This window comes from Trichosurus vulpecula, chromosome 5 (assembly GCF_011100635.1).
Source record: "Trichosurus vulpecula isolate mTriVul1 chromosome 5, mTriVul1.pri, whole genome shotgun sequence".
Taxonomy (NCBI): Eukaryota; Metazoa; Chordata; class Mammalia; order Diprotodontia; family Phalangeridae; genus Trichosurus; species Trichosurus vulpecula.
In genome coordinates, this window is record NC_050577.1 from 859,806 (window position 1) to 884,353 (window position 24,548).

The 24,548-nt window shown below is 52.5% G+C and overlaps 1 protein-coding gene across 1 annotated transcript; it reads right to left on the reverse strand.

Annotated features, from left to right (window-relative positions):
- Positions 1–12,199: 12,199 nt before the first annotated feature.
- Positions 12,200–22,604, reverse strand: PDK4 (pyruvate dehydrogenase kinase 4). The gene is made up of 11 exons (XM_036758901.1): positions 22,217–22,604; positions 21,521–21,662; positions 20,548–20,619; positions 19,698–19,882; positions 19,503–19,589; positions 19,150–19,227; positions 17,940–18,016; positions 15,677–15,775; positions 15,388–15,498; positions 14,968–15,081; positions 12,200–13,962 (listed from the first exon to the last, which is right to left on the reverse strand). The coding sequence occupies exons 1-11, from the start codon at positions 22,359–22,361 to the stop codon at positions 13,819–13,821; spliced, it is 1,254 nt and encodes a 417-aa protein (XP_036614796.1). The 5' UTR covers positions 22,362–22,604; the 3' UTR covers positions 12,200–13,818.
- Between the last annotated feature and the right edge of the window lie 1,944 nt (positions 22,605–24,548).

Sequence of the window (24,548 nt, forward strand, 5' to 3'; positions counted from 1 at the left end):
TCCTTCCTTCCTTCCTTCCTTCCTTCCTTTCTTCCCCCCTTCCTTCCTTCCTTTGTTTATTTATTTATAGAGCTGCAAAGTGCTTTGCAATTGATTGAATCCTCACAACAACCCTGGGAGGTAGGTGCTATCATTAACCCCAATTTAAAGATGAGGAAACTGAAGCAAACATTGGTCAAATGACTTGCCCAGGGCCACACAACTAGCAAGTTACCTGAGGCCGGGTTTGAACCCAGGTTTTCTTAATTCCTGACCTGGTCCTGTGCCCTCTGTATCACCTGGCTGCCCCTGAGGAGATGTCCTGCTTACTTATTATTCCACCCTCTCTGGCTACATACAAAGGATACCAGGCTTGCTCTAGCCTGGCAGACCCTCTCTGGAAGCCCATGAGACCTCTCTGTGCCTTGCCCCCTGGAGCATCATAAGACAACCAGACTCATCTCGGTGGGCGCATCGCCGGAGAATTGCCCAGCCCCACTAGTGTGAGATCCGGCCTCTAATGCTCTTGGCTCGCTGGGTGGGTTCCATCCCTATGGGCAGGGCTTCCCTGGCTGATGCTGTAGGCAGGGGGATCTGGGCAGAGGGCTCCTTTAGCACCTACCTCTCGCTCCCCACCCCCTTTCTCTGAACCTTGGCCAGCATCCTGTCCAGATGAGCGATTTGTCTAGTGTCTAGTGTCCACGGGCAGTCAATGGATGGGCTCCCCTCCCACTGGGATCCTGGGGCCCTGCCCCTGGCAGGATGGATTCACTGTGAGGACTGGGTTTTCCCTGCTCTGACCAGGGGTCTGATATCAGAGTTGAAGGCATTTCCAAGCTCCAGTCTGCCCGGGACCACTCTCAGACCTCCGACTACTAAGCCTTCCTTTTCTTTCTGGAAGGAAACCAGCTTTGCACAAATGTTCAAGATTGTTGGCTCTATCCCTTCTGTTAGGCCCAGAGAGAGGGCAGCTTGCTCAGGGTCACTGAACCTCCCCTGCCCACTTCTGTTCACTTTCTCATCTCTGTCTTTTGTGTGCACTCTGTCCTAGGAGGAAGAGGGTGAATGAGAAGGACCCCGAGGATCAGAGATGGTGTTAGAGAGTGGGCAGGGAGCTGCCTGAGCCCTGGGCCCTGAAGGCTCTCTGGCCTGGCCTGGCCTGTCTGAGCCCAGCTCCTAAACCAGGTACCAACACCTCCTGGTCTTCTACAGACCCTAAATAATCAGGCCAGCCTAGCCTAGCCCTTGCTGGAGGCCCATGGAAGGAGGGGTGAGGTCTCTGTTCTGCCCTGGGTAGGGACAGATCCATTGAGAAACTGCTGTAGGGGCTTACCATGAACACTGCTGTACCCCCTTGGCACCGATCTCTACCCTCACCTAGAAACAATCATTTGCTGCTATTTCCTGCCCTGGGTCTTTGGTCCCAACTGTGAAGGCCACGGGGAAGACAAGGAAAGAGCATCATTTTGGAGATGTGAGCAGAGGGTGGGGTGAAAATGGGAAATGGGAGGGAGAGGGCAGAGCTTCTGAGGCCAAGGATGCCCCCTCCGGCCTGGGGCTCTGCAGTACCCAGGGCTCCTGCACTGTCTGAGCTGTCCATGTCTAGGCTCAGCCATCTTCCTAGGGGAGTCTGCCTCTGTTGCTGTCCCCATGGCCAAGAGCACACGGTCTGTCTCTGTGGGAAGCACCCAGGACTTTCTGGTCAAATTCTCAAGAATAATGCCTCACAGTTGCATAATGCTTTTTGGTCCACTGGACCTTGCCCTCCTTTGCAATAAGGGGCTATCTGTCTGCTGGGCCATTCAGGCACACAGAAAGCCCCCCCCTCCCCGGTCCCTCCTAAGAACCCTCTGAGCTGTCAAAGTGGCCATCAACCCCATTTTTCAGTTGAGAAAACACGGCTCATTAAGGTTCAGTGAGTGCCAGCAAGCGCTGGGGCCAGCCTCCTGCCCAGGGCTCCTCACTCCCAGCTCCTCACCCCTTGGCACAAGCCCCCGGCTGCTCCAGCCAACAGGCCAGTTTTGGTGGTTCCTTTGGGGGAATGGGTTGGAAGAGAGGATTTCATAAGTGTGAGGAGCTTTCCTGACTCATGGCCAGCTGTGGGGTTCTGTGAGTCTGTCCTTTGACAGAAAAGAGAGGTGGTGGTCTCATCCTGGAGGTCTGATCTGAGGCTCTAACCCTAAACTTGTATCATGAGTCAGGCCCATTGGCCACTGCCATGAGTACAAGCTGGGGCTGGGGCACGGGGCAGGCAGAGCTGGGCCTTGGCTTCCTTCAAAACTGCCTCTGCCATAGGTCAGGAGAGCGAGCATCAGAAACACAGAATATCAGGGGAAGGCACTTTCTTGGGGTCTCCTTGGCCCTTGATTTTTTTCTCATCACCCCAAGGCCTTCTGGGGGTCCATAGGGAGACAGTGGCAGGCCACGGGGCCTGGGACCCTTGAAGCTGAGAGTTCCCCTGCACAGGAAGCCTGTGCTTGCTGCCCCTGAGGCCCCAGGGATGCTCTGTTTAGGGAGAGGCTGGAGGGGCTTCTGAGGGTCAGGGACCATTAGGGTAGGGAATGACCTCAGAGACCCTCCACTAACCCAACCTGTTCATTTATATATAATAATATAGATCTATATATAATATATAGATGAGGAAACTGGCCTTGAACTGTCTTGGCTTCATTTGGAAGTCAGTATGAGGTTAGTGAAGCTGTGCCAGGGTTGCCCCCATCCAACTGTCAGGGGTAGAGGGCGGGGGGAGGGGGTTAGGTCCCTGTTCTCTTCCGGCCACTAGGCCTGTGACAGGCACATCCTGAACCTCCTCCTGCAGGATGGTCAGCAGGCCCAGGGTATGAGTCATTCATTTTTTCCTCTCCTTTCATGGTCTTTTCAGGTGCCTTGTGTGGGGAGCCATCACCATTTCAGGAAGGCCTCCCCCGAGATGGCAGTGTAGAGACTGGCAACAGAACCAGGATCTCTATATTTAAACCTAGGCCCCAGGACAGCAGGAGGGAGCCAGGAGGGAGCCAGGAGGGCTCCTGGACCCACCAGGGTAGGGGGTTGGGTCCTGGAGGCCAGCAGCTAGGACCCTGCAGGGGCAGCTCCGAGAGGGATGGCTGACTCTGCTCTGTGACTCAGCCCCGATGGCTGCACTCATAAACATGTTTACCAGGCCCTGGATCCACTCAGCAGGGAACAGGTCGTCCTCTCTGGGAAGCTGCCAGAGATTCGAGAGCAGGACCATTCCAAGAAGGGGCGGGGTGGCCATGGCCTTCCCCCTCTGCCCTGGAAGCTGGTGTGCCTATGCCCAGCTTCTGAGGACAGCTGTTGGGGGGCTCAAGTTAGCGGGCTCAGGCCTCCCTCCTTCCTGACCACTGGAGTTGTTTTGCCCTTGTTGTGAAAAGCAGCTTGAACCTCTAGACACCAGGCAGGGCTCCTCTGGTGGGAGGCCAAGGGCCAGGGTGAGCTCAGCTCTTAGAGGCCCATCCACCCCAGCCAGGAGGCCCAGGGCCCCCGGAAGTGTGGCGCCCTCCCCCCATCCCTCAGGCTCCTGGAAGTAGCCTCTGTTCCAGGTCCACAGGTTGTTTGAAACTAGACCAGGGGTGGCAAAGGTGGGAGAGAAACTGGTTTTTGGCTTTTTGAGCTGAAGTGACCTCCTTCCGAGGAACTTGTTGATTCAGGTTAATCAGCCTTGCCTACTAAGTGCCTACTGTGTGCTCACCTGCTAAGTGCCTACTTATGCCAGGCCCTGTGCTGCCAGGTGCTGGAGGTCCCTGGCCTCAGGGAGCTCCCAGTCTGATGGGGGAGATACCAGGCAAACAGCCAGGTACAAGCAGGCTCTAGGCAGGACAAAGGAGGGCTCACCTCCTAGCAAAGACATGAAGATTAAGGACTGGCAAGGCCCTTGAGGAAGGGGGGACTCTAAGCTACTCTTCAGGCCATGCTGCCTTGGTCTTCCTCCTGCCTGTGGCCCCCCTTCAGAAGGTGCCATAATTGGTAGTATCCACCCCCTGCCCCAACACTGGTGATCCTCCCTGTAATGGCAACCACACTGGCATACCTAGGCTGGCTGCTGGTACAGGTTCTTTTATCTGATTTACTAGGAAAGACAGCTGTTTCAGGGGTCAACAGTCTTTTAGTTAAACAGAAAAAATACAGAGAAGAAAAATGAAGACCAACAGACAGGGTTGCACTGCCTGAGTCAAAGCTTTACATCCACCACTGAATCAAGAGAGCCTTTACCTCTGAGGAGTGGGGGAGCTCTGAACATATGGCCCCTCAGAATCTCAACCAGGGAATCACAACATCTTTCTCATAAGTGAGCCCCCAAAGCAAAAGCTCACCTCTCAGAATATATACTCTTTAGGCTCAGTGCCTAATTAGACATTAACAAAACATGTGTAAGCCTTCCTGCAAGCAAGCAAGCTTCCCTTGATGGGCTCCACATGAGGTCTATTAATGGATGGGGAAGATCTTATTCCCTATTAACCTTACACTCCCTCATCCCGGTGGTCAATAATGGGGAGGAGAAGCAAGCCCTGACATCGCCACCACCTCACCCTGAGCCCAGGTCCATGGCCCCAGGTCAAGCACTGGATGCCTCCTCTGAGACCACATGTTGTTATCTTACATATCAGGAGGGATTTATGGTTCACACCTTCTCAGAACCATTCTGGGACCTCCTCATGTCCCCCTGGGGTCCATCCCCCACCCTTTGGCTCATCTACCTTTGAGCCTGCAGAAAGCACTGGGGTATTGGTGCTTTGCAGGGTAGAGCCCTGCAAAGACCTCAAGTCAAATCCTGACCCTTCCGGAGCCTCGGTCTCACCTGTCCCGGAGCCACCAAAGGTTTCTTTGTAGGGATGTGAAAGGGTCAGAAAATCCCTTTAGCAGCCAGGTAGAGGATAGAGAGAGGGAAGAGACCAAGTAAGGGTTGTCACAACAGCCCAGGGGCCAGGGAATGGGGAGGGGGGTGTGGCAACAATTCAGCTAGCAGCTGCTGTAGAGATGTAAGACCCACCAACAACCAGCACACAGAAAGCTGCCAGCCCAGGTTCTTTCGATCTGCTTTACTAAGTAAAGCAATGTTAAGGGGTTAACAATCTTACTTTCATCCAACATAAAAATATCATTCATTCAGCTCAGGGGGAAGAGCCAGCACCCTGAGCTTCAGAGCAAATACAAACACGGCAAATAAACATGAATCAAAAGATAGATTTCCATCTGACAAAATCACAATATACAGTTACCAGAGAAGCATCAACATCTGAGTTTTCTCCAAAGCTGCAGAGCTCATAACAACAGCTGGCCCAGAGTCACCACAGCTGTGGCTCAGAGCTCCAAGAGAGAAAGCCAACCTCTGGGTTTATATCTTGTTCAGGGTCAAAGATGAGTCACACATGCGACTCACCCACGTGACCTAAAAGCAGCACAAAAATGTGACAAACCCACGTGGTCTAAAAGCCTCTGATGTCACAAACATGTCACTCAAACCCATGTAAACTAGGCTTTCCCTTGAGGCAAGGAGGTCACCAAGGACTCCTAATTTAATCAGGGAAATAAAGGCCAAACTCTTCAAGGCCACTTGGTTGCATTAGTGCTAAGAGCCCATCTTGATTTCCAATACAGGGAGAGAAAGATTGAGGGGCACGACACACAGCTGCAAATCTTAACGTTATCATCTCATCACTGCCATTCGTTTTTCAGGTTCTTAAATAATTAATTTACTTTCAGTTTTCAACATTCACTTCCATAAGATTTTAAGTTTTAAATCTTTCTCCCCATCTCTCCCCTCCCCCCTCCCCAAGACACCCTGCAGTCTGCTATACCCTGCCATGATTAAGAGGCATGATGGCACTCAGATTGGTAAGGCTGTGGAAGAGGTGAGTCAGGGATGATTCTGAAGGGGGGAAGCTTTGGAGGAGGAAACACTGCATGTAGTGCCCAGAGAGGAATCTGAAGAAGGAACTGGCTGGGAAGGGAGACTGGGGAAGAGAGAATGAGTTCAGCTTCCGAGGTCCTGATTCGAGGAAGCTGGGGCCCATCTAGAGGGAGATGCTCCCAGGCAGGGATATACATAGGACTGGAGCCCAGAAGTGAGACTCTGGCTGTCCACAGATGTCCGGGGTCATCTGCCTAGAAACATTAATTGAATCCATTGGAGCTGATGAGGTTTCCAAGGGAGAGAATATCCTTTCAGTACAACATAATAAGACTATCACCAAGGGGCAATAGAAAGCCTAGAGTAGAGCCTCGGAATTTTTGCACACTTAGTGGGTGAGAAGAGAATGGTGACTTCCCAACAAGGGGCCCAAGGAGAGGTCAGATAGGCAGGAGGAGAGCTGAGAGAGAGCAGTGACATAAACCCCCTCCACCCCCCAAAGAGGGCGTCCAGGGACAGGTGACATGCAGGTCAAGAAGAACAGGACAGAGAAGATGCCAGTGTAGTTAGCTATTAACAGACCTTTAGGTTCAGCTGAGTGAAGTCAGAGACTGGGAAGTTGTGGGGTGGGGGGGAGAGAGAAAATGGAGGCCATGAATGTACATGCCCCTTCCCTGGAGCTTTGCTATGGAAGGGAGGAGATCAAGGATGAATTGGAGGTTGGAGGGGTGGGGTTCAAGGGAAGGGAGGGAAGTGGAGAGGAGACCTGTCCATGTTGATGGGGAGTGTGGATAAGGAGAGTGCATAATGTGGAATAAGGAGATAATGTGGATAAGGAGAGACTGAAAAAAAGGAAATGAGTGAGGGAAAAGGCTCTTGGAAGGGACCAGAGAGGATGGCATCAAGAATAAAGATGAAGGGTTGGCCTTAGCAAGGAGGAGAGTCATCTCTACATCAGAGCCAGAACCAGAAGAGGAGGAAAAGGGGGCCATGAGGAAGAGCAGTCATGGAGGGTTGGGAGGAGAGGAGAGGAGGAAACCTGCATTAGATGCCTCTGGGCAATTGGTCCCACCTTCTCTTGAGAGGTGGAGAGGGGGAGGAAGAGGAGGGAATGAGGAGAAGGACAGGAAGAGAGTGAGGAGGAGGGGAGGAGAAAGAAGAAAAGGAGAAGGAAGAGGGGGAGAGGAAGAGAAAGGAGAGGAAGAGGAGAAAAAGGAGGAGGGGAGGAGGAAGAGGAAAGAGAAGGAGGAAGAAGAGGAGGAGGAGGAGAGGAGGAGGAGGAAAAGGAAGAGGAGGAGGAGAAGGAAGAGGAGGAGGAGAAGGAGGAGGGGAGGAAGAAGAGGAGGAGGAAGAGAAGAAATGGAGAAAGAGGAGGGGAGGAAGAGCAAGAAGAGGAGAAAGGGGAAGAGGAGGAGGTTTGGAAGAGCAGCTGCCAAGAGCATGATTGGCACTCAGGGAAGAATCCAAAGGCTGCTACAAAGCTGAATGGGTGGGCTGGGACCAGCTGACATATCTCAGGAGGCCCAGTGGCCATGGTGTGCCAGGGCAAGGGGACAAGGGATTCATGGACACTGGCAGTGCCCGTTTGAGCCATCGGGCTGTAGGTTCGCCAGTGAAGGGAGGGGAGGGAGGCCAGAGATGGGAGATGATCTGGCGGGGCCGGCAGGGTCCGAGGGCCTGGAGGTCCCAGTGGGGACAAAGAACGAGGACTGGCAGAAATTGGCGGCCGGGACGGTCTCTGAGAGGGGTGGGTTCTTCCTCCCTGGAGGGCTTCCTGAAGAGTCTGGAAGATCGCTTGTCGTGATGTTGTGTGTGTTCAGGGGTGCGCTGCCCAGCCCTCCCGCCCCTCGAAGTGAAGCTAAGCCTGGGCCGCTCCCGAGCGAACGTGGGCATTGGCCGTTCCAGGAGCTGCAACAAGCTTTGTCTTCCGGTGCCAGATCACTCTTTCGTGGCTGACTTTTCCCAGTGATGCGTCCGCTTTCCGGTGGCTGGAAGAGAAGCCACCTTCAGGGGACCTTCCGTGAGGTCGACGCTTGAAGAGGTTCCTCAAGCGTTGGGACTGCCGGCCGGCCCCTCGTGTCCCGGTACGTGCCTCATCACTGCCCAAGTGGCTGTCGGTCTGTGATCATTCCTGGCTTCTTCGGCTGCCACAGCCAAAGGATCCGCGGCGTAATGACCTGTGGAAGTCGGGGTTCTCCCTCCTCAGCTGGACTGGCCCTCAGAGAGCAGCCTCGGGCCTTTCCAGCACGGGGGAACACATCTTCCTGGCACAAAGTGGCATTAGACGCTGTGGACAACCGCCATGTCACTGGCCTCACCAGTCTGATGTGAAAACAGCTGCCGAGGCCAAGGGCCAGGGCAAGGAATCCAGCCCTTGTTCGGGGCCTTTCCTGCAGGAGTGAACAGCTTCGGGTAGCAGGAGCCCGTGGCCTTGCAGGGGCTCCCCACATCTGGTCCTGGGACTCTCTTTTCACGGGTTTTTTTTTTTCATCCACATTCCAGAGCCCTGGGTTCCGGACACGGACCCAGGACAGCTTTGAGCATGGGTGGGATGGTGACAGGAACCTGAGCCAGTGCCAGCTGTGCCACACCCTCACCCAGTGAGCTCCAGGGTCATCCTGAACTGTCTCCCCCCAGATCTTCTGTCCTCCCTGTTTTCCCTCCTCACACCTTTGGACACTGCTGCCCATCCCCCGACTGGGCCCTCTCCTCAGCTTCGGAGGTGCCACTGCTCCGTGGCTCTCCTTCACCCTCTCCAGACACTCCCCCTCTCTGGCCCTCTTGTCTGACCCCCTTAAATAAGGAACCCCAAGAGTGGGTCTCTGCACTCTCCTCTTCTGGCTCTACCTTCTCTCTTGGCATGCCACTCATCAGTCTCTCCTTCCCCCAAGTTCAACCATCACCTCTATTCAGATTCCCAAATCTGTGCCTCCAGCCCTGCCAAGACTTCACCAGCTTTCCCAACCAGCTCCTCCTCTCTGCTCATAGCTACCGTCATTGGCTCCTACCTGGATGACTGCAGTAGCCTTCTCCTTGGTCTCTCTGCCTCAGGCCTCTACCCACTCCAGTCTAGCTCCCTCTCAAGGTGCCAATGTGATCTTCCCAAAGCTCAGGTCTGACCATGCCACCTCCCCCGACACACACACATACACACACTCAACAGATTCAAATACAAACTCTTTTTTCGTATTTAAAACCTGTCCAAATGAAGTGTATTCTACTACTCCAGACTTCTTTCCTCATACTCTAGGCTGTGGTAAAATGAACTATCTGGCCATTTCTCTCACATGAAACTTTCTCCACGCCTTTGCTCTGGGCTCCCCTTCACCTGACAGGCTCTCCTCCATCCTTCCTGTCGTCTCCTCCATCCCATAGAATCCATCCTCCCCCTTTCCTGGCTCCTAGTCTCTCCCCTGCTCCATATTACCTTGTAGTTATTCTCTGTGTGTATATATACATGTATATTTGCATTTATTTATATAATGAATGAATTTTCAGTCCTTAGAGCATGCTTGGGTTCTCTCTTCCTGATGGATTATACAAAGCCTGGGAAGGCAGTTTCTCCGGGCTTCTAATCCAGCAAGGGAAGGTTTGGAGAGGCTGGTCTGGTCGTGTAACAGAGGGGCTAATCCCCTCACTTCAGAGGAGGCCTGGTTTCTTCTCTCTGTCCCTTGTCTGTTTCTCCCTCCTCCCCCTTCCTCTCTCTGTCTCTCTATCACCATCTGTCTCTATCTCTGTTTCTCCCTTCATCTTTTTGTCTCTCCCTCCTTCCCTGTCATTCTCCTCCTCCTTGCTGTCTCTGTCCCCCTCTTTCTGTTTATCTCCCTTCCTCTCTCTGTCTCTGTCTCTCTCTCCCTGACTTTCTGCCTTCTTCTCTCTGTCTCTATTCTTCTGTTTCTCTCTCTGTCTCTGCCTCTCCCCCTCCCAAAACTGTGGCATAAGGAGGCCTTGTGTGTGCTGCCCAGGGCAGGAGAGGCAGGCCCCCCTCTTCCACTCAGCTGCCAGGTGTCCATAGCACCTCTGTTTCTCTCATGCTGCTTTTTTTGCTTTTAGAGGGTGACTTTGTTGACCAGTGAAGACAAGGAGCTCCATCAAAGCTCTTTGGGGTCCCACAAACAACCAGAATCTTGGATGCAGCAGCAGCAGTAGCCAGGTTTGGGGAAGGGACAGTGCAGCACCCAGCACCCACTTGACCTCAACAAGCAGTGGACTGTCCCAATGACTGAGAAACTTTACCTTTAATGGATTAGCTTGGCTGAACAAGGGAGCCACTCGTACATAACTGATCCCTCTCCCCAAATTGAATGTAATGGGGACTTCTCAAAGAGTGAGAAGGACTCCTAGGGCCAGGGATTTCTCTATATATGTGTCTCCCCAGGGTATGCTCTGCTCCTCTGGGTCCTTCTGTGTTCATGGGGGCCATCCCACATCACTCAACACACCATATCTCCTACCAGTGGACATGGACACTTACCAAGCTTCTCTCTTGTGCTCCTGATGGGGCCCTTCTCTCTGCTTCACCTCAGGCATGGAAGGGATCCTGGGTTCCCAGGGGCTCCATTGATGTGATGCATTGGGTCTGCCCAGGCAGGGACAGAAGGCTCATCACCAGCAGGTAGGCCCTTAATAAGAAAGGTGGGGCTTCTCCCCAACACCAGGAAGTGGGCCTAAGTCCTTCATGGCCCCTGGATCTGTTTCCATGGTGTCTGTGATAGAGCCACAGGAAAATGGGCAGAGGCATCTGAGGGCCCAAGTTTTCAGACTGTCTCCAAACACTGACCTAATTGCTCTTGAGGTGTGATTTCTGTCCAGTGATCCAGGTGACTGTAGAATGTCTGGCCCCCTCATTTGTGCATCCCCAGAACCTGGCTCAGTGCTTGGCGCATAGGTGGTGCTTAATAAATGTCTGGTGTTGAGTTGATACACTCCTGGTGGAGCTGGACCTGGTCTACATTGACAGTCTCACTATGAATAACCACAAGGAAGCCACAGCTCCTTGGAGGGACAGTTCCTAGGCTCTCTTGGGGCCCATCTGCCAGCACCCTGATCACTGGTCATGCAGGACTCAGTAGGAGCCGAGATAAATGTCTGGCGGGTACCAGGCTACACATACCTAGCTTCTTCAAGCCAATTCTCATGTGACATAGACCCCTGACCCTTCTCCCTTCTAGCTGCCCTCCCCTGGACACTCCTTAACATGTGCTACACTGATCTGAACTGCAGATTAGGTTTGATGAAGGAAGAGGACAGTGGGACTGTCCCCTCCCTGTTCTGGGAAGCTCTGTCCCTCCTAATGCAGCCCAAAGCCAATTTTTTTTGGCTGATATGTCATTGTTCTGATTCAGGTTGAACTTGTGGTCCACTGGAAGCCCTAAGTCTTTTTCAGGTCAGCTGTTATCTATCCATGTCTTCCCCATTGGATACTTGTGTTCAGTTTTATTTAATTCCATTGTATGTTCTAGCCTTTTCAAGATCTTTAACATCAAGAGCAAACTTCAGCTGGAGAGTGCACCATGGACACCAGAGGCAGAGTAAATGAAAAAGCCCTCCCTCCAAGGGGTAGCATTCAGTCCAAGCTCTGGAGGGGGTCTGAGGTGGTGAGGAAGCCATGCATCCAACAGAGGGTGGCTGACAGGCCATCTGGAGGGAACCATCGGGTGTGTGAATGGGGATAAGACGAAATGATGCAAAAGGCAGGTGGGAGACAGGCTGGGAGGGCTGAGGATGTTCTAGATTATCCCAGAGGGCTGTACTGAGATTGTGGGGCGAGGGAGAGTCAAGGTCAGACCTGGACTTTAGAAATACTATGCTGGCATCTATGTGGAGGGAAAGACTGGAGACAAGGAGATGATGGGGGAGGGTGCAGCAGTCCACAGATAAGGGAACAAGTGTCTCAATTAGGGTACTCGCCATGTGAGTGACAGAAGGTAGAGAGGTGAGAACTGTGGGGGAGTTGGAAACTAATGTGGGGGGTGAGGGAAGAGTCTAGAATGACTCTGAAGGTGGGACCCTGGGGGACTGGAAGTGGGGGGGGCAGGACAGAATCAAGCATTTGGAGGAGGGAGGGGCTTGGGGAAAAGAGGAACCCTGCTTTGGACATTTGGGAATGAGGTGTTGGTGATGACAAACATGGACCGTGGGATTCTTTGGAACAACGATGCCACCCACAAAACAGGGAAGTTTGGTAGCTGGGAATCTGGGGTAGATGGTCCAGGAGCTCAGGCCCAGAGTCTGAGCTGGGAGCATGGGTGCAAACATCACTTCCATGTTCCATATCGCCAATGAGAGACTCATTTCCTTTTAACCCAGATAACTTCAGCATCCCCCATGCAGGACACGAGAACACTCATGGGAATTATCATAGTAAAAATATTTATTACAAAAAGTGGCATGTTTCTATGTACAAAGTTTAATTCACACAGCAGTAACTTTACAATTGTACCATATTCCTGGGCCTGCAGTATGGTCAGCCAGTCAGAGTCTCCCAGACTGAGGCCCTTCACTGCTGTTGTGTGGGCCACAGTCACAGAGTGCAGGCCATCCAACCCCCTTTGGTGGCAACATAAAGCTGAAATCTCAGGGCACTGGTGGGTAGAACTGGCCCTGCCCCCTCAGTTCTGGCCAGCCCCAGGCCAATGCTGGCAGGAAGGATCCCCCATCCGCTCTCACCCCCTGCCACAATTCTCTTAGCACCATGGGACTAAGGGAGCCTGTGCCGGCCAGAACTCCGCCCATTACTTTAGGAGGACCTCATGCAAACTCTAGGATAAACACTGTTTCTGGCACCCTTGGCAGCCACAAGGAATCATCACCAAAGTGAAACGTCACATCCAACAAGGATGCAGGACCCCAAACTGGGCTGGCCCACCTCTGTGACTGCACTCACTCCATCCCCCAACTGTGCTACATTTCCAAGGTCCAGCCCTGCTCCCTTGCCCACTGTCTGGCCACACGCACATAGGCCAGCAGGGTCATGGGCTGAGGGAGAACTCTCAGTTCCTTCCCCTTCTATCCACCTTCCCCATCCTGACAAATACAACTCCCCACCAATTAATCCACCAACATCCCACCACACCCTTGGACTGCCAGCCTCCTCTTTTCAAACCCACACATTGGCCCTAGGTGTAACCTTCCCCTCCATGTGAGGCTACCCTGCCCTAATTATACGCATATCTCTGACCTGGCCAATAAGGGCTGAGGTCCTGCTGTGGTTCTCCATGTGGTCCTGGCCTCCAGCCTTCTCCCACAAACAGCAACTTTCCCACATGTCCTGACCCTGCTTAGGGCAAGTGTCCACACTTAAGAGACATGCCCACGCAGGTGCTTGAGCCACTGGCTGAGCCAGGAGAACCAGGAATAATTTCAGCTGGAGGAGTAACACCTCCAACCTTTTCCTGTACCTGGGCTACAAGCTAGGGGACAGAGGTTTTACTTGTTTCTTGGTCACCTACATTGGTATGGACTTGGCTGCCCATCTATTTTCTTGGGGTTATCCATACAATAGTGAAAGTACACAAGTACATTTCCAAGGATGTGATCCTAACTCATGGTCTTCTGAATGGCCTGTAAGCAGGGGAACAGTGGAATCTAACAGTCCATAGTAAAACCCTACTCACTCCCATGGTTCCAACAACCAACACTGTATCAGAGCTGACCTTGGTGCTGAGAATGGGAGCCTGAATGGGGTGTCTAGGACCCCTCAGTGCCCAACCCTCTCCTCCTGGGGGTAGGGAGGGATGGGGGCAGAGAGCACCCTCCTGGACTGCTCCAGCCGGACCTTGGTAGCTTCCTGCCAGGTCCTCCACACAAACAGCTTGCATGCAGTAGGTCCACGGGGCTGCATCTTCGTGCACACACACACACATGCCCAGCTCTTCTGACCAGGATTCTGATCGAGATGGGGCTTGTTTTTTGTTCCCACCAAAGTTTGGAAGCCCCGAGTTTTCTGGAACAGCCTGGTTTGAGCCTCCTCACATGGCCACCTTCTCCTTGGAGAGGTTCCTTGGCTCTTTGCTCGGGGTACACCAGTCCCCAGTGTCTGGGCCTACCTGGTAGTGTTTGAAGGCCGATTTGTTGAACACTGGGAGCTTTTCTATGGACTCAGAAGACAGCGCCTGAACATGGGGAAGACACACACATTAGCAGGGACTCCAGGATTCTTAGAGTGCAAGTCTTGTGTTTTTATTCTTGGGAATGGCAAGAAGGAGCAGCCCAACCCACAGGGCTGAAATCTTCCCTGCCATTGCCTCCTGATTAGAATAGAAGCTCCCTGACTGTGTGGCTTTTCTGTGCCATTAACCCCAGTGCTAAGAACAGTGCTGTGTACACATAAGCATCTAAGTCTTCATTCATTCATTGTATGCAACGAATGATTAATAAAAGATCTGTGAGAGTAGTGAGAGTGAAAAGAGCTGTCTGCTCCCCATGGCTGCCTCCAGCAGAGAGGCAGCCTCTCCAGGAGCTGGACAGCCAAGCCAGCCCCCTCCCCCACCCCCCAGCCAGGGCTCCCAGGCTGTACCTGGGTCTCCAAGGACTCCCTCTCCCAGGGGATGTTGCCTGTGGGAGGCACTGGGGAGGGAGAGCTAGGTTAGAGGAAGCCTTGGCTGGGATCCTGGAGTGTGGATGTTCAGATGTGGATATTTACAATTTGTTAACTGATGAGGGATTCACACCTGGGACTGTGACCTTATCCCAAAAGGGCTGATCAGAAGTAGAGAAATGTTGCCTTCCTCCCTGCCCCCTTCAGAACTGACCCAGGAAGTATGGATGGCTCCTCACACCCACAATGCACCCCTACGTCCTTCCAATAAGTTTCTGGCAGGGTCAGATCCAGGCCTTGGGCAACCGGAGATGCTGTTTTTCAGCTCGAGTATCATTAGCATGATCTCTTGGAAGGTCTGGCCTTTCCAGGGACATTCAGAGTCACATGTGGATGTCCTCACAGGGAGTGGGTGTCAACACAAACAGCTCAACCTGAGATCTCAGCTCAGCTTAGAACAGATGAAAAGCCTCTGGGCGCCATGTCCCTGGTTTAGGGGAGGTGACTGCCCCTCCATTTTAAAAGGATGAAGGTCATTGTTTAGGGATATTTTTCACATGCTAGTTCCCGTGAGCTGTACCTTTAAGTAGATGATTGCGTCCGTTCCATACCCTGACAACGAATAGAGATTCAGGTCCCCTTGAAAGTATTTGGCATAGAGACGAGAAATTGGCAAGCCATACCCAAAACCAGCCTGGGGTTGGGGAAGAGAAAGAGATAGGGGTCTTAGTCACCTGGAGAGATTGGATGACCACCATTCCCAAAGTGCTGGGAGATAAGGGTCAGTGTTCTCCTTCAGCACAGGCACCCACCAGCACTTCCCCATTCAGATCTCCTTGATCCTTCTGGTTGGCTGATTCTTTCTTTTTGCAGCCCTTCTTCCTAATCATCTCTAAAATGAAGGGGTTGGACTGGAGAAACTTCAGTCACTTTCTGCCCTAAGTTGTGACTTTGCTCATCAAAGCCCTCTCCCTCCCCCATCCCAAGAGATTCCTCTTACCAAAGGAGCATTTCTGGAATTATCCATCACAGGGGTCGGGGCAGTAGTGTAGGTGTAACTGAAGAGACGGTCAATGATTCTCAGGGGAACACCACCCCCTCGGTCTGAAATCTGTACCAAAAAAAAAGGTGAACCCTCAATGTCCCAGAATCAGAACCCCTACTCCCTGACCAAAATCACCTTCAACCATTTCAGAGCCATTTGGCCAACATAACCTTTGGTAAGTATTTTGTCACTGACTTGGTTTGGCCCCCACCCGCCAACACCAAAGAAAGGACTGGTTGCTTGCCTTGATGGTCAGGTCTTCATTTCCAAGAACAACAGTCACTTCAATGGGTGTGAGGGATGGCTGGCTTTCCTGGTGCTCCACTGTTGCCCTCATGGCATTCTGGGGGGACAACCAAGGTGTGTTGGTAAGCAAAAAGGGCTCTTAGCATTTAGTTCAACCAGTGCCCTTGAAGAGTTTGGCTTTTGTTTCCTTTGAGCAATTCAGTGTATTTCATTGAGTCTTACTAGGTGCTAAGCCCCAGGCCTGAACCCCTATTAGGTGTAAAACCTATGTGGGTGTGGATTGGTAACTAAGGTGGGGCCCAAGGTGGGGCTAACTAAGGGGAGGTGCTAACTCCAGAGCCAATCATAGGAGCCTAAGTTCTGGTCATTCAGAAGATGTTTGATGACGTCTGAGATGCTTTAAGAAGAGAAGACAGAGCCATTTGCACAAGGCCCTCACTCCTGATGGTGTTGATGCCGAGACTCTGGGCAGGTGCAGCTAAGAGCCCTCCAGCTCGTAAACCCAGATGCTGAGGCTTTGTTAAACTCTAGTAACATATATTTAATACATATATTGGGATTTGAATCAGACAAGGTCTGTCTGTTGATGTTTGTACTTTGTATTTTGCTCTGAAGTTCAGGGTGCTGGTTTTTTCCCCTGAACTAAGTGAATGATATTTGTATGGTGGATAAAAGTAAGCTTGTCAACCCCTTAATGTTGCTTTCCTTACTAAAGCAGATCAAAAGAACCTGTGCTTTTGCAGCGTACTGGCAGTGTTCTTGTTGCTGGGCTTGTGTTGGTCTTTCACCCCCCACAACAGCTGCTAGCCGGATTGTTGAAACACAAGGAGACCTTGAAACTCCCAAGATTTCCTGGCTCAAAGCTCCCACCTCAACATTCAGTATCATTAATCCGTTGTGATGCTTTGTTCCATTTAAAATGAAGGGAACATAATGGAAGGAAGGGCAGGGTGAGGACCCCTTTCTGAGACATTAACAGTTAAAATAGTCTCACAAACAGCTGGGCAAGTGTTCTTCTGTGGAGTGAGCAGGGAACTCTGCCTGGGTGCATTTCACGAGGTTAATCATAGAAAAGAATTATCGGGCTGCCAGTGAATCTTTTTTAGCTGTAAGCTCATGCACAAGGACTGGAGGTGTTTGGATAGCGCATGTTCCCCACTCTTTCTTTTCCTCTCCTCTCCTCTTGCTGTGTACAGAGGGCCTGACAGCCAAAGACTACACAGTAAAAACAACAAATCCCCAAATTTACTCGAGTTAGCCTTGCATGACTTGATCTAGTTAAATATTTGCCTTAAAAAAGCACAAACATGATTGCTGAGGAAGAAAAATCCCAGGTTTTGTGTGCTCCTGGAAGGGCCCCTGAAGCAGTCCAGGCCATCAACTGATCCCTTCAGCAGCCTTAGGAGAGCTTAAGCTCTGTGATTTATTGTGCTCAATTCAGTGAAGGGGAGAGAGCAAGAATTCAAGCCTATTTATATTTTTGGTCTAATATAAACTAAAACAAGTGGCTGAATTTTTTACTTTTCTGGTCTGATTACCTCCTGTGGATATAGTCTCTGCTGTGGGCAGCTCAAGGCACTGGGCCAAAACTCACTGTCATGGAAGCCCTGATGCATGCACATGCCCACTGGGTAAGAGAATGATCTCTTAGACCACTCTTTCCACAGGACATACAATGAGGCCCAGAGGTGCCCAGAGGTAGCAAGGGAGAGGATAAGTACAGGGGTGTAAACCAGGCACAAACCACCAAACTAACTCGGTCCAGGCAGAGGCTTCTTTGTCCCTAAGTTTCTTGTCCACCAGTAAGGGGGGGCAGTGGCTGGGAAGTTTTCTATTTTCTCTGAATCTATCTGACCACACCTGATCATACCCTGCCACATCAGGAATTAGATTTTCCTAGACCAAAGGGAAGGCCTTAAAGCTCACGCAGAGACCAGTATCTGGAGCAAGGATGAGGTATCTCATTTGGAATGTGCCTTGTGGAAGGAGAGAGTGAATGGACGGCTGGATGGTTGGGTAGTTGAGTGGATGGATAGTTGCATGGATGGATGGATGGATGGATGGATGGATGGATGGATGACTGCAGTATTGTTTCTGGGCTAGTCTGCCTGTTCCCTAAGGCCCTGAAGTGGTATCCACCATCCTGGGAACGGCATGACAGCATTGGTGAGGACCAAGGGGCAGAACATCTGGAAGAAGGCACTCAGGAGTACCCAGGACATCCAGGAGTAGAGGCCTTAAAAGGTGGTGGGATGCCTTACCTTAAAGAGCTCAAATAGCATGTGGTGAAGGTGTGAGGGGACATAGACAATGTGAATAGGCTGGTCAGGTACCTTTCCTGTGAAGAAAGTAAACCATCTGAGAAATGGAAAAGAAGGGCTTCAGTTAAAAAGAATAAAACCCATTCCCACTAAATGGAGTATTCATACACTCTAGGATGCATTGTTTCACTTGTCCAATGCCCTGGCCAGAGCAGAATGAGGCACCTGCTCCTTATCTGAAGATTCAGAGGCCAGAAAATCAGGGCTGGGCAGAGCCTCCAGGCACTGGACCTCCTGTGGTGGGTTGAACACTGTGGGCAGGGGAAATTCCAAAGACACACTAAGAGAGAGCTTTGTCCACATTGAGAATTCTGAACTTGGGAAATTCCTCTGGCAAAGCAGAGCATATCTGAACCTACTATATGTCAGTGAAAAGGGACTTGCCCAGGGTCACACCGCTACAACTAACCACCAGAGACAGAACATGAACCCCACCTGTCCTGACTCTAAGCCCAGTCCTATACACTACCCTACCCTGCCTTTATGCAGACCAAGACAGAGAAGAAAACAAGTTACATGCTAACCCTATGCTGGTTGGTTCCATGTTTTCATTTTTCATTTGCAATATCAAAATATAAGACTTGGTTAGTTTCCTGTAAGCCATATATTAAATTTCATATACAGATCAGATATAAATTTCACCAACAGACTAATGTACAAAGAAGGAAAAAAAAACCTCTTTTATACTCTGGAAAGACATGAGTCTTTCTTACCAACTCTGGACTTTGGCCTCATTTGCCTCTGACCCCTGAGTTCCAGACAATGTTCCAGAATCCAGGTTTGTGCCTGAATGTTCCAGAATCTCGTGTGCCTTTGAATGCACTCAAGGTCATGAGCTTGCCTGGAGTCATCCACCTCTGCTTGCCTACCCACAGGCTAAACCCCCTCATGATCTGACTTCAGTCTTCAAAGAGGTGGGTACCTGTCACATTACCTACATAGCTAGCTGATCTCCTCTAGAGCTGAGCCCTCCCCCAGGTAACTGGGAAAGGTATTTGTGCTTAGACTAAAGCTGGGCTCTCCCAGCTGAGGCTATGGCCAGGGGGGAATCAAGGGGAGAAGGGTAAGGAGGGGGCCCCTTTGGGCTACCCCTGACTGGTTGTGCTTGGGTCACCGCTCTCATGGGGTGAGCGTCCATTCTACATCTTACCATTCACTTGTATTAGCTTCAGTTCAGGAGAAACGAGGTAATACTGGTCACAAAGCATCCGGGCACTCTCATAGGCATCTGCAACACAGAGTGTCCATCACTTCATTTTCAGGATCAGAATGGGGGAGGGGGGCTCTCCATTACATCCCACAAGACTCCATTATTAGGAGCCACCTGGGGACTTCAGACACTTGAAAATCTCCCCAGCCCTCCTGTCTAAAGCTCTGTGCTTCCTGATGTCCATTGTGGCCTAGAGGGCAAACATCTCTAGCACTTCTGACTCAAGTGCCCTGGGCTGAACTGTCACAAGACAGAAAGAAGTATCTCTCTCCCCAAGGTCAGAGGTCTTGTACCTTGGATCACAGCAACCACATCACAGTGGGGATCAATGCTTCCAATATGGCTTGGGTTTCTTGTCTTTGAGTCACTAAATATGAGAACTGTTGAAAGGAGAGCATTTGACGAATCATTAGAAAAGGAAAAATTCGGTGTCTCCCTCCCAAGTCCCCCGTTCTGAATCAGTCTAGTAGGGAAGCCAAGAAACTCACTATGTTGGTTCATGAGCATTCGAGTGGAGATGCGATTCATATAAAACCTGTCCAAAAAGTACTGGAGATTCTGGTTGGTGACAGGGTCGACGGCAACCAAATCCTTGTACTCAATGATGCCCTGGGCCATGGTTGGGACCACGTCGTGGTGCCTGTTCCGGACCTTGATCAGTGCATCTACAAAGCTGAAGCCGCAGCAAGGTTAGCCCAATTATGGAGGAGGTGTAGGCACACCTGTGGCTTTAGGCCCAGCCTCACAGCACGCACGCCACTGTGTGTGCCCCTCATAGTGAAGGAGCTTCCCTTGCCTGAGGCAGAACAGGGCATCTTGGTCCTTAGAGTGGGCCTGCTATGGCAGTTGTGACTGTCCATGCTGCCAGGAGATGTGAGTCACTCACTGCAGGAGAATCCTATCGCTCACAGAACACTGCTTCTTTGTTGGCTATATCTATCCCTCTAAGCTGCCCCCCTCCCCCACTGGCATGTATGACCGAAGCACCTACAAATCACTGTTCAAGGAGCTTCCTGTCTCCAATTGGGGCCTTTCCAAAGGAAGCTAGGCCATCCACACCTGCTTACCCCTCCCAGACAATTCTTAGGCACCAGACTTTTTGGATTCGGTCTCCAGCACTTGAAAACCCAACCCTCTCCTCTGCAAAGGTGGGCAGGGGTGTAGATGACAGAACTGGGGCCCCAGATGGGTTGAATGTCTCTGCCTTTGGATCCAAAAGTCCAGAAGAAAAGCTCAGAACTGTCCAGTGTTCCCCAATGCCCAGTACAGGGTCTGTCATGAAACAGTAATGGTGTGGGCTGAATGAATGAATCTCTAAAAGTGGAAAAGGTCACTTACTCAGACAAAACCTTCTGGTCCTCAGGGCTCTTCTCATGGAATTCTACTAAATCCATGAGGCTCTGGATGTACCTGAGAGGGAATAGCTTGGAGTCAAAGGTGAAATGCATCTAATTTTTTAAACACAAGCCTGCTGGCAGAAGGGAGTTCTGAAAGCCACAATTCAATCTTGTGAGCATCAAGGGCGTCCTGACTCCCGCTGAGGCTTCTGGAGGAAAGTTTTCTGGGAAGGAACACTCTCAGAGTGGGCCCCAAAGATAGTCAGCCCAAGCTCCTTGGTGTACAGAAAGCAGAGGGAGGAAGGGGATGTGCCCACTCTGTTTCCCTAGGTGGGCACCTTCTCTGGCATGAGACTGCCCTGTGCTCATGATGTCTTTGATTACCCTCCTTCATGTGGCTACCTCTGCCAATTTCTACCTTTTTAAAGTTTCCTTATTCCATCCAGGCATCACTGGGGAGGCACCAGTGGCCTGGCTGCCTGCTCCCCTAAAAGGCCTCCTTCTGAGCCTGGATGTAGAATTGGCATTTGGGCTCCTTTCCCCTTCAGTTCTCTGGGGTGCTGCAGGCTCTGTAAACATTCTCAGATAACCCCAGATATCACCCCAGGAATTCTCCAAGAGACTAAAGTGGGGGGGATGTATGCTAGCTGTGAAACCTCAAGCAAGCAAAAACTTGATAAGTGGAATATGCCTCTTCCTGGGACACTTATGCCTTGGGGGAGTCCCTGAGCTGGTATCTGTCTTATCTATTCCACACACTTCACCTTGGGGAGATGTTACTCCCTTCAACCTCATAACTGGTGACAAGGCCAACTTGTGTGCAGTGCCCAGGGCCAGGCACGGGTCTCCGGCACCATAATTGGGAAAAGCCCTGCTGCACCTCCCAGGCGCCAGGAGGAGCCCTGAGACCCAGCTTATCGACTCCTGAATGGCTGAGAGTGCCCCGGGGAGGGAGGACAGACTCTACCACTCACCAGCTCTTCACCAACTGCACCGAGGAGGTCTTGACCAGCGAATCAGGGAGGATGTCGATTTCTTTCAGGATGTTGGCGAGCCTCACGGGAAGCTCTTGTCTCAGGAAGGAGAAAGAGGTCCTCTCACAAGCATTCCCCGAACCTGGAGAGGAGCGATCTTGTTTATTCCCTGGGGGTGGGGTAGAGGGAGTGGGGAGTGGCTTGTCTGTGCCCTTGCTCTTGGGGCCCGAACAAACACTGCTGGGTAAACAGGGCACCCAGACCACAGCCCTCTGGGCACACACTCGCTTTGGTGGGCAGGACCCCACCGAGGAACTGCCTGCCTACCGGCACTCAGAGGAGTAATGTCCCCGCCCCCTCCTTCCACTGGCTGTTCCCCTCAACTTCCAGCTCCTTACACACAACTGAGGTTCCTTCTGTCCTCACCCCAAGATTCTCCCGCAGGGACCCGAGCTTGAGACTGGAGCCCCAGGGGGCCGTCTCCGGGGAGGAGGCTCACTTTCTGTCCCTTCCCTCTCCGCCTCCCGCACCCCACCCCACCCCAGTCACTTTGCTGGTGAATATGCCAGCCACCGGGCACACGAGGCGGTGGGAATGGAGGGGACAAGGAGCTCTTTAGGACAATCTGCCCCGGGGACCGCAGCTCCAGGCCCCCCTCCCCCAGTGTCCGGCACTACGAGCCCAGCCCCGGCTCACCAAAGTCTAGCAGCTGCTTCATGGACAGCGGGGACGGGCTGTATCGGGAGAAGCGCTCCACTGCCCGCGGGACCGGGGCCACGGACGCGGTAGCGGCGGCCGATGAGCCCGAAGTGCCGCGGAGCACGATGCGAGCAGCCCGCATTCTGGAGGCTTGGCTCTGGGCGGCGGACCGGGAGGGAGGTCGCGGGCTCTCGGGCTTGCTCGGGACTCGTGGGGTCGTGGGCAGGTGGCTCGGACCCCGCTGGCTTCAGGCTCGCTCGGATCTCTCTCAGTGCACGGACCTGGAGCCTGCTTCCAACACCGGCTGCTGCTTAATCTTCAAGTTCGACTTCAGCGTTCACGGACAGGTCAGACCACTCTGCCTCTGGCGGAGTCTGCGTGTCCCGAGCTTTTGTTGGTTCCCACCGCGCCTGGGGCCGCCCACGGGGCTCGGTGACGCCACAGTGAAAGGCAGGCCTGGAATGCAGACTCACCAATCAGCTCCAGAGGCTTCTTCCTACCGAAACACCCCCCGCCCCTTCCCAGGCGCGGGGAGCTGACTGGAACTGGAGGCCCCCCTCCCGGAGACCTGCCGCCCCCCCCCCCCCATCCGGCCCCGGCCAGGACCGCGCTAGTTCATTGGTCTGCGCTGGGACGGCCTTTGACAGCAGCCAGTCGGAGGAGAGCACTGGTTTGGGATAAACAGCCCCACCCGTCGAGCTTGGTTGGGGCCCAGCAATGGCACGTGGGAGGCGGTGCCCGGGTTGGGCTACAGTAGTGGACGTGGGTGCAGCGCGGATCTCCTGGGGTCCAGGCCTCGGACCCCGACCCTGGCCCAGGGTCCGCCAGCACCCTCACGGCCTCATCCTCCTCTGAGTCCAGCCCCATTGGCCAGTAGGGGCCAAGCGTCTTTCATTCGCCCACAAATCTTCCATGGCCACCTTGCCACCGTTGCCTCGAACTCTGCGCTCCTCAGCCTGGCCCGGCGGCCTTGCAGGGCTCGCCTACCCCTCCCCCTTCCTCTCTTTCCCCGTTTCCAGCCCTTTTGGTCACCTTCTGCCCGGTGACTTCCCGCCTGATCCTCGACCTAACTATATGAAGCTTCCCTGACTTGCAACACCGCCCATCTTCCCCTTTCCCCACTTCTGCGCCTTTGTTCCTGCTAGACTCGGCTGGCCAGGCCTCCCTAAGGACTGTATTTCTCCTGCCTGGATGATCCCAACAATTGATGAACAAAGACAGTGTCACCACCACCCGGAATCGGGGCGGGGAAAGGAACGGGAGTCCGGGAGGCCCGGGTTCAGAGTCTGCCTCAGACTGAGTGGCTGAATGAACCTGTCTCGGTTTCTTCATCCAGTAAATGGGATAGCTGAATGTTTGTAACCCCTTCCTGGCCCAGTTATTGCGAGGCCCAAATAGCGAACTGCCTAGGAAAAGTGCTTTGCAGTCCCTGTGGTGCTCTGTGGCCAGCCAAGAGTAGATACAGAATGAGGAATTCTCAGCACAGGGAATTATCATTCCCATTGACAAATGAGGAGACTGAGGCCCAGTGGGGTGAAGTGACCCTTGCCTAGGGTCATGGAGAAGGCAGCAGGGGCTGGACCCAGGCCATCTCCTCCCTTTTCACTCCAGCGCTGTAAGCATCATCAGCACTCAGTAAACATTTGTTGTCTGACAGAATGAATCATCTGGCTTTGCCCGGAAGATTCCCAATTCCCACTCCACTCACTCACCCCCTCTCTTGCCCACTTGTTTGTCCTTTCTTTTCTGCCCCCAGGAATTTGTGAGTGAAACCCAAGTGGATGGCAGACAGCAGCTGGGGGCCCTGGGCCATGAGAGGCGGTGGGCATGCTGGGCTCCCGTGTAGTTCTCGTCCCAGGGTTTTGTTTTGGCTTTTTGAGGAGGGAGTGGATCAGAGCAAGAGGGGAGAAATGGGAGGGAGGAATCGTGAGCCATCATCAGAAAGGTGGCCATTTTGACAGTGGGCTCATCTTTGTCCTGCTTCTCCTGGATTAAATAGCTGACTAAGGTATCCAGAAACAGACACTGGAAACTCTGACCACACTAAGCAGTTCATGAGCCACTATGGAAGGTTCCTAATAACGCCTGCCACCTTGATCATTGTTTCTAGCCGTCTGAGGAGAGAAGAAAGCAGGTGCAGTGGCTCAGAGCCCCCACACTCTTTGCCAGGGAGGTGGGGCCACACTCTCTCTTGAGCCCAGAACTTCCTTTACAACATTCTCCAAGTGGCTCTGCCCCACCTCACCACTCCCTCCCCAAAGTGAGGCCAGTGGGAAGTGGGGCATCCAGCTTTGAAGCCCCTCATATGGGATGCTTCCAAAGAATGTGC

What these genes read in the sequence shown, in the direction of transcription:
- PDK4 (XM_036758901.1), bottom strand. Translation starts at nt 22,361, where the DNA reads ATGCGGGCTGCTCGCATCGTGCTCCGCGGCACTTCGGGCTCATCGGCC. An exon ending in GAAGCTAATACAAGTGAATG is followed by an intron (nt 18,017 to 19,149) that starts GTAAGATGTAGA and finishes CTTTCTTCACAG; the next exon opens with GAAAGGTACCTGACCAGCCT. An exon ending in ATTCCAGAAATGCTCCTTTG is followed by an intron (nt 15,082 to 15,387) that starts GTAAGAGGAATC and finishes CCCCAACCCCAG; the next exon opens with GCTGGTTTTGGGTATGGCTT.